Source organism: Scylla paramamosain, chromosome 9, assembly GCF_035594125.1.
Source record: "Scylla paramamosain isolate STU-SP2022 chromosome 9, ASM3559412v1, whole genome shotgun sequence".
NCBI lineage: Eukaryota > Metazoa > Arthropoda > Malacostraca > Decapoda > Portunidae > Scylla > Scylla paramamosain.
In genome coordinates, this window is record NC_087159.1 from 15150001 (window position 1) to 15160000 (window position 10000).

At 37.0% G+C, this 10000-nt stretch overlaps 1 protein-coding gene across 1 annotated transcript in view; it reads right to left on the reverse strand.

The window, feature by feature from the left end:
* Positions 1-10000, reverse strand: part of LOC135103668 (cGMP-dependent protein kinase, isozyme 1-like) — a 126409-nt gene that overhangs the window by 3005 nt on the left and 113404 nt on the right. The window contains exons 9-14 of the mRNA XM_064010231.1: positions 9160-9376; positions 5568-5799; positions 4511-4674; positions 3951-4136; positions 2317-2383; positions 1-2001 (exon numbers count right to left, since the gene is read on the reverse strand). The exon at positions 1-2001 is cut by the window's left edge and continues 3005 nt beyond it. Coding sequence (XP_063866301.1) covers positions 1906-2001; positions 2317-2383; positions 3951-4136; positions 4511-4674; positions 5568-5799; positions 9160-9376 — 962 coding nt within the window. The 3' untranslated portion in view covers positions 1-1905. The remainder of the gene's footprint in view (positions 2002-2316; positions 2384-3950; positions 4137-4510; positions 4675-5567; positions 5800-9159; positions 9377-10000) is intronic.

The following is a 10000-nucleotide window of genomic DNA, read 5'->3' on the forward strand; positions in this document are numbered from 1 at the left end:
TAGGCGGACATAAGTATGTATGCTGTACAAAGAAATTCCCACACTCAGGGTTATGGGCATCTTGAGGATTTCTTTATGTTCTTATGCTTCTCAGGCATGCAACCTCATGATGCAATTACTGAACTGCCCATAACATGATAATTACTTAAGCATCTGCATTATGTATTAACCTGTTACTCTAAAATGTTATGTTCTACCAGGATAAAAGGACTCTAACTGTATAGTAAATTCTGAGATTCTGGTTGTAAATAGAAGAAATAAAAATATTGTTGCTAGATCTGAAGCTCTGACAAGTAATAATAATAAGTACCAATTTCAAAAAGATCTCTAAAATATGTACACATTATAGTCTAAGTACCTCTTAAAAAATTATATCAAAGTTGAACACCATGTTCCTAATATTAAAAATAATTGGATGATTATATTTCTACATGTTCTGTTTTGGTGCCAATTAAGATGATACATGTTATGTGATATTGTAAGTATTATACCAACATTATGTGCAAATACTAATAATTCATCAAAGCTACATGAAAAATTCATGCATCAGATATTCAAATCTTTAATTTCTTCCTTTATAAGAGGGTAACATGAGCATCAGTGTAGCCATTTTTATTTAGCTTTTTCAAGTATATGTAGGTGATAATTTTTTTCATTATGCAGTTCTGTGCTAGTACACTGGTACCATTAAAAAAAAATTCAAATGGATCTTGTATAAAATAATAAAGTATTGATATTTTTTTGTAAAAATAGAATCAATAGCAAAGGAAAACTTTGATAATATATGCTTAAAAAATCATCATAATTTACAACCAGAATGGATTAAATCACTAACAATAAGTTTACAAGGATTTGGACATACTGTATTACACAATCACAAAATTCTGGTTACACGTAAAATTTTAATCTGAAAGATTGTCAGTTGGGGCTTAAATATTTGGCAAAAGATTGAATCCACACAGTTGCAGGGTGTAGCAATGATGGTGTCTCAGGACCAGAAAGAGTTTTCTGATGTTTTGCAATGCTCCAAAATAATTATCAGATATCTGAAAAAAGAAATGACAGGCATTTTCTTGGTATGTTTTCACAATGGCAAGCAATACAATATATGTAGTCTGTGAAATCTTTTTCTCTGGTCATTCACTGTGGTAATGCCTGCGTTGGGTACAGCAGCTACTCACAACCCATGGTACATTGAGCACTCATTTCAAATACTTTGTTCTGAAGAAAAAAAAGTTAACTGAATACTCTTCAAGATATTCATTTGAGTAGTTTACAAAACTGAAAGCATGTTTGTAAAATGTCATTGAAAAAAAAAAAAAAAAGCTGTTACTATCTTAACTATAAGTTATCATATTACATACTATTAACATGTTAAATATTAGATACCTGATAACATAACCATGAAATTATACACACTCATATATAAATAAATAAAACAGAAAGGAAAAGAGAGACAAAGGAAACAGGAACAATCAGATGCACTGCAAGGAACACTAATATAGTAGTAACCTATCAGACTTGATGCAGTGCCCTGAGAGCACTTCACTCAAAGGAAACACAACAGGTCACTGTGCACATAGTCATCACTCACACACATTAGGCAGCAGTCAGTGTTATCAGTGAGAAAGTGAGGAAAGTGTACCTCTGGACACCTCTTCAACAAACAGCACTGTGGAAAAGTTCCTTCACAACACTAATCTGACATAGAGGCTATTTTTCAGTATATGAATTGTCTCACTATATTTGCACTGCTGATGACAACTACTGGCTTTCTCCACTAAATTGGGTTGAGTTTCATAAAAGCCAGTAGTTTCCTTTATTATGACATGTTTTTGTCACTCCTCTCTCTCTCTCTCTCTCTTTTCACATGAAGACTACCTATTTCTTATTTTCAAAGACACCTCAAAAGTCAAGGTCCCATCCACTGAGCTCATCAGCAGGAACTTCCACATCTCTTGGGTATGCATCAAAGTTACTTGTGTCCGTAGGATTTCGAATCTGCAAAGTTAGAAGTTGTTATAAGTGAAAAGTGGCTGTCCTTGAAATATAGTGATTTAAAATAAATGTCTCTGTGTTTTCTGTTGTTGCTGAAATAAATACAGAAAATGGAAAATCTTGAGGAGCAACAGTTCATCCCCTGAAAGAATGTGTGTTCATATCAGTCAGCAATTTTATTAGTTAATGGAGCATTAATTTTTTCTATATCTGGATCCTTGCTGTATTTGGCATAGGAAAAGATGCTAATAATGATGGTATGAATGTAACAGACCATAATTTTCCATTGATAAAATTTAAAATAATAAGTTTTCTCACCTTTGGGATTATTGGAGGTTGAAGGGATCTTGCTTTCAGGCCATCCCAGTCAAAGCCGAGGAACCATCTGTCAGCAATAGAAAGCATTAGAATACTCAATGACTGCATCTGATATAAGTGTGCACTAAAACACAGGAATTCTAACTAAATACAGTGGTATTTGGACTTAATTGGTTCTTTTGGGGTGTTCAAATTGGAATTGTCTGAAATGGAAAGCAATTTATCCTATTCAAATTAATGCAAAAAAAAAAAAATCAATCCATTCCAGGCTCCAAAATCCACCTATTTTTTTTTTTACAGATCTATGTTGTGCTCTAAACACAGAATTGAATGAAAATAACCTTAATTATAGAAAAATATAATAAAAGAAAACATGAAGTACCGTATATTTTGGCATATAAGACGGCACTTGAATCATCCTAAAAAAAAAAAAAAAATTGCATTGTCCTATATGTCAGTTAGAAAAACAATGACCTTAGAATTTTATGGAAAATTCCATTGTAAATAAACACCAACTTCAAAATGACGAGTCATTGAAAGTTCCTGGTGTCTTCTGTCTTGAAAACAGTTGTTGTAGTGTATACAATTTTTATTTCACACTAAAATCCCCCCACCCCCCCCCTTTCTCTCTCTCTCTCTCTCTCACTCTGTAAAAGTAAAAACAATTCTAGGAATTGCTAAATAGAATGAGACTGGTAGAGAATGAAAATGGAATTATATGAGTGAAAGAGTGAAAAGGATAAAGCAAAAATGACAGAATGAATGGGGGTGAGAACAAGAGGGAGTATCACTCCCTTGTCCCTTATCTCTGATAGATACAGGGGAGGGGGATGCCAGGGAGGGAGGTTTGAGACCAGATGAAAAGGAAGGGAGAGGAAAGGAACAATGGGAGGAAAGGACATCTGGAGAAGGAGAGTAGTACATGGGGCAAGAAAGTGGAGGAGAGAGAGAGAGAGAGAGAGAGAGAGAGAGAGAGAGAGAGAGAGAGAGAGAGAGAGAGAGAGAGAGAGAGAGAGAGAGAGAGAGAGAGAGAGAGAGAGAGAGAGAGAGAGAGAGAGAGAGAGAGAGAGAGAGAGAGAGAGAGAGAGAGAGAGAGAGAGAGAGAGAGAGAGAGAGAGAGAGAGAGAGAGAGAGAGAGAGAGAGAGAGAGAGAGAGAGAGAGAGAGAGTGGGGTGGGTGGGAAAGATAAAGGGAAGAAGGATATGGGGAGGGACTGGGGAGAAGGACAGGTGAGGAAGGGAGACTGACCAAGTGGTGATGCTTGAACAAGTGTTTGTGTTTGAATTGGATGATAAAATTTGTTTGCCATCCCTGTTCAAATTGGGAGCTTTTCAAATTGAAGGGTATTTGAATCATGAGTATGACTGTATATGAAGAGATTACAAGTAATGAAGGTGAGGTAATAGCTGTATGATGCATGTGAAACTAGTGTTATTCTGATGATAAATACAAAACTAGTGAAGTAAAGAAAACAAAATTTTTGGAGGATGTAAACATTGTGAGAGAAAAAAAAAAAAAGTAAAATGAAAGAAAATGATATTTACTGACTATGGGATATAAGAAGTATATGCACAAAGGCAATTTGAAACTTTATAAGGGAGACTGTTGTGAAGCACAGCACCTGCCATACATACTTGTGCTTTTTGATGTCTTGAATACCATTGCGCTGGTAGCCAAGCCTCTCCGCTGGACTCTCACGACACAGTCTCTTGATGAGGGAGGTAGCAGTGCGGGTCACATGTTGGGGGAAATCTATCATGTCGATGCCTTTCAGAATGATGTTGTAAGTCTTCATGGGGTCAGAGGCAGTGAAGGGCGGCCTACAGGAGTATTGTGAATAAAGCTCTGCACTTTCGACCTGATTCTGTTTATCCCCTTCCTACAACTTGAATGATTTCAGGAGACACCTCCACAGCTAGGTTTGACAACTTGATTGAACATTTTTTTAATTTAATTTTTTAAGGGAGTGGCAATTGAGTAGAATTTTACACATATATGTTTTGTGTCCTACTAGCCTCTTTTAATCATGAAAAAGACAAAATTACAATAATATTCATCCAATGAACACTAATGATTTGTTAGTATCCTTATACAGTTCTTGGTACATGAATGTGCATACATAGATCTGTATTGCATATACCTGGTTTAAAATCTGTTTCACATGACTGTACTATATTTTGTCATTACTACTCACGTGCCAGTCAGAAGCTCATACATGAGGATGCCAATAGACCAGTAGTCTACAGCTTTGTCATGGCCCTTGTTCAGGATGATTTCTGGTGCCACATACTCAGGTGTGCCACAGAATGTCCAAGTCTTGCTACTCAGACCAAGTTTTTTGCTGAATCCAAAGTCAACCTGGAAAGAAAATGTATCATAGACCATAGTGGATTCTCAACTGATGCTGAGTATAGTGAGATACATTTAATTGTTTCATTATGTCATCTCATGGTAGGAGGGACATTGCCTGGCCATACATTACATAGCCTCAGTAGCTACAGTTTCTTTAGTTTTACTTTGTTGGACAATTTTCTCAGCTTAGGCCACAAGCCTTGTGTTGCAGATTTTCTAGTATTTCTCTATCATGCATACAGCAAGGGTACCATATTACACATTGCTTCAAATTAAAGTATGCTCACCTATATAGCCTCACACTATGGCGCATCCAGAACACATTCAGTACATCGAAATACTGAGCAATAAATATGGAAGCTGAAATAAATCTGAACTTTGGTAGGATGGTGCTGTGTTGGAAAATGAACTGAGGATCTGAGCATGAAAGCATAGCACATTACTGAAGGAGCAATAGGAGCACCCATGATCAAGTGGAGCTGTGGGGCTTCTATGTTTGGTTCCTTACAATTTAATTAGTGCTATCACTGCATGGCCTCACCGAAGTGACAAAGAAGATTTAAAAGACTTCAGGGCCCAAATTAACAATTGCTATTCTTCTAAGCTCATTATTTTGTTTGCCACTTTACTTTTTCTGTTAAGTGACCAAAAAATAAATAAAAAAATAAATAAATAAAATAAATAAATAAATAAGTAAAAAAAAAAAAAAAAAAAAAAAAAAAAATATATATATATATATATATATATATATATATATATATATATATATATATATATATATATATATATATATATATATATATATATATATATATATATATATATATATATATATATAGACACACACACACACACACACACACACACACACACACACACACACACACCGATATACTCACAAGTTTTGCATAACCTGTGGAATCTAACAACAGATTCTCAGGTTTGAGGTCTCTGTATATGATGTTTTTGGCATGTAGGAACTCAAGTGCCTCCACCACACATGCAGTGTAGAAGCGGGCGGTGAGGTCTTCGAACCACCCTCGGTCCCTCAGCAGTGTCCACACCTCACCGCCCAGACACGCCTCCATCATCATGTACACATACTTGTGGTCACGGAACGTCTTGTAAAGTCTGTTGGGATGTTAATGTGTCCATACAGCATATTGCACAAGATGATTAACTGCACAAAATCAATGCCACCTTCATCTTAGCCTCCACATCCAATGCTGGAATGTGAAGGTTGATGGAAAAGGTAATTACAAAGGTAAACAGTGAGAAGGTACCATATTTGACACCATATAAGATGCACCTTTTTTCATAAAAATGGCAAAAAAAAAAAAAAAAAAATCACCCTGTCTTATATGCAAATGCCTTGCATAGATTTAATTTTGAAATTTCCTTCACCTGTACATTCAAAAATTTACATCATTGTATTATAGGCAAGAGTGCTGTATCATATTTTTCAACCATAATATGATGTAAGAAAATGGTGAAAATGAAAACACAGCTCTGTTCAATGACGCACCAAGTGTGTTGTTGACACCTCAGCAGCTGGGCTGTGTTCTTCGCCTTGCCTCCTTGATTAGGCTGTTTTATTACTTCAGTCATGTAGGATATCTTTAATATTGTGATTGTTTGCTTTTTGTTCAGCTGTACTGCTAGCTTGCTTTAAACATTACATACTTAAATACATAAAAAACTTTTCCCTGACTATGCCCAGCTGAAATGGTGGTGTCTATGCCTGTGTGTCTTATATGCCATCAAATATGGTAAATGGGAAATTACTGTTTGTCCTGTAACTGTGAAAGCTATTATTACTGTTACAAATATTAAGCATAATGTGCAATGTGTAAAACTTCAAAATAAGAATTTTCCTACATAACTTAATATGAGACTATCCTAACAGAAGTGTGGTTATCCCTGGAAATCTCTGCCTGACTTTACCTTTTGATCTTACTACGGTCTGAAATACGTATTTAAAGAGGAGTATAAAAGCACCTCTACTGAAGAACTAAACTGATTCTAATGGAATCCTTTTCTAATTGTATTTTTAGGTGCAGCTTTATTTATTTTCTCTCCTTGAAAATTGTTGTAGCCTTAAGTCAGGCTCCTACACACACACACACACACACACACACACACACACACACACACACACACACACACACACACACACACACACACACACACACACACACACACAATAGGTGCCAACACATATCCTTGCAGTATCCCACTTGTCACTTTGTGCCAACTTGAATTAGTGTGTCTGATTACTGTTCTCATTTCCCTCCCTCATAAATAATCCTCCATCCATCTCAATGTTGCTCCCTTTAGTCCTCCTCCATTCTCTAGCTTCCACATAAGGCTTTTGTGGGGAACTTTATCAAATACTTTTTTGAGATCCATATATACCGCATCAACCCATGTGTCCCTTTCTTGCACTCTATTACTTTCATATAGAAGCTTGAGAGTAATAGATGGAGTGTAAGAGAGGGACACATCAACCCATCTGTTCCTCTCTAGCACTCCATCCATTATTCTTAAGCTTCTATATGAAAGTAATAGATGAAGTGCAAAAGAGGGATGAATGGGATGATGCTGTATACCTGGATCTCAAAAAAGCATTTGATAAAGTTTCTCACAAAAGCCTTATGTAGAAGCTAGAGAATGGAGGAGGACTAAAGGGAGCAACATTGACATGGATGGAAGATTATTCACAAGGGAGGAAAATGAGAACAGTAATCAGAGACACAAATTCAAGTTGGCACAAAGTGACAAATGGGGTACTGCAAGGATATGTGTTGGCACCTATTATGTTTCAAATATATGTAAATGATATGCCCGGGGATCTAAATAATTATATAAACCTGTTTCCTGATGATGCAAAAATAATGAAAATAATAAAGCATGAAAATGATTGCAAAGAGTTACAGGATACAGTAAAATCCCTCTTATCCGGCATCAACGGGACCGCCGACATGCCGGATACTTGAATAGAAGTGAAATTATGTCCACAATCACCATCCTACACTCACGCATCTTACCATAACAAAGATCAGCTGATCGCTGTGCCGCGCGTTGCCACCCGCATTGCCACCTCACACTCACCAACACACAGTTGTAGCATTGGGCCTGTAATTGTGACTCCTTCTGATCTTTTCAAGCTGAATCACTTGTATAACACTTTGTCCATCATTTCACCACGATGATACTGCAGTGTGTGACGATTTTCCGCTGCCTTTGGGGTGTTGGTGGCTTTCATGTAATCCCGCAACTTTTTCGTTTGGGATTTAATGTCATAAATAGTTGATGAGCCCACACCATATTCCACCATTAGTTGCTGTCTGCTTTCACCTCTCTCTAATCGTCGACAAATGTTTACCTTCTGCTTAAGTGTAAGCATAACATGCTTCCTCTTTTCTACAACTTTAGGCATGATGAAGGCGTCAGGCAATAAACAGTGCACATGCGGGACTGAGTCACTGAGTAAACACAGTGCAGTGGGCCACGGGTGGTGCGAAGCAGTGCGCTCTGGTGGCGAGGGGACAAAATATGCCTTGCGCAGGAATTTTAATCAATTTTATGAGTACACATTGATTTTTTATTGATTTTAAGGCTCGGGGAAAAATGTGCCGGATACTTGAAGCTGCCGGATACTCGAATGCCGGATGAGAGGGATTTTACTGTACATGCATGGAGCCAAAGATGGAAAAAAAAATTTGATGCCAGAAAATGCCACATGTTGGAAATAGGAAAAAGTGAAAAGAGACCTTCATGGAATTACAAAATGGGTGGAGAAATAATAACGAAAAGTAATGAAGAAAATGATTTGGGAGTAATGATTCAGGACACACTATGAACTGAAAGACACATAAATGGGATATTCAGCTCTACATACAGTTTGTTAACAAACATTAAAGTGGCATTTAACTATTTAGATAAAGAAATCATGAAGAAAATTATAACAAGCATGATATGTCTTAAACTGGAATATGCAGCAGTAGTTTGGGCTCTACAAAGAAAAAAAAAAGATATATGGAAACTGGAAAGAATATAGAGGATAGCAACAAAGATGGTACCAGAACTGAAAGACCTAAGCTATGAAGAAAGACTTGAAGAGATGGGTTTACCAATACTACAAGAGAGAAGAGAAAGAGGAGACCTGATAACAATGTACAAATTAGTAAGCGATATAGAAAGAAGAGACAGAAATGACTTGTTATCACAGATGAAGGAGGGAGAGATGGATGAGGGGGCATGGGAAGAAAATAAAGAAGAATGGATGTTGAAGTGACATCAAGAAATGCAGCTCCCCATATAGAACTATTGAAACTTGGAATGATTTGAAGGAAGAGGTGGTTGCAGCAAACAGTGTACACGTTTAAAGAGAAATTGGATAAATATGGTTATGGAAACAGGAAAAAATGAGCTTTGGCTTGTGCCCTGTACAATACAACTAGATAAACACACACACACACACACACACACCTGGCAATGAAAGGGTTGTGGACAGACATCATGATTCTCTTCTCAGAGTAGATGTGTTCCTGCTGTTGTGTCTCCACGATGTGTTGCTTCTTGAGGCACTTGAGGGCGAAGGTCATGTTCTTGTCATGGGTGTACTGCACCAACTCCACGCGGCCGAAACCGCCCACACCAAGAGTGGCAATTACGTCCAGGTCGTCCAGCCGTATGTAGGCGTACTCTGTGATGGAGAAAGATTGGTTTGGGTGAGGTGAGGGCAAGGAAGCTTTGGTCACAAGATTTCAGTTTCCTTAAGTGAGGTGAGGTTGAAGAAAACACTAATGGTAGCAAGACTGTGTGCATAACAGCATATTGCCAAAGCCACCCAATTCTACTCTCTTCTAGGTAGTACATACTCAAGCAGTGGTGTTCCTGATTTGCATTATCCAGCTGCAGTTTATCCTTTGAAGTTTCCTCAAGGATCTTTAAAAAGTGAATTGCATCTTATCATTTGTAGTTTATGGAAGAACAAACTACCCTTTACTCAACCAAACCATGCACGTTCATGGCCAGGCATGGACATATCACTCCACTTGTACGTTGACTGACTTCTTGCAACTTCCCGTGTTCCTATTACGTCATTATTATAAATAGTGCATCTAAACATGATAGAAATTACATAAATAATCCTAGAAAATCATTGAAACTAGTTAAATCAATGCCATGCACTCCCCAGTAGTTTTTTTTTATATACATTTTGTTGCCCTTCTATCCAGTACCCATCTTAAGTAAAAATAAACATAAATAGAATAAAATAAGTAAAAAATAATAAAATCATGTACAAATTCCTTTCCACACCCTATAA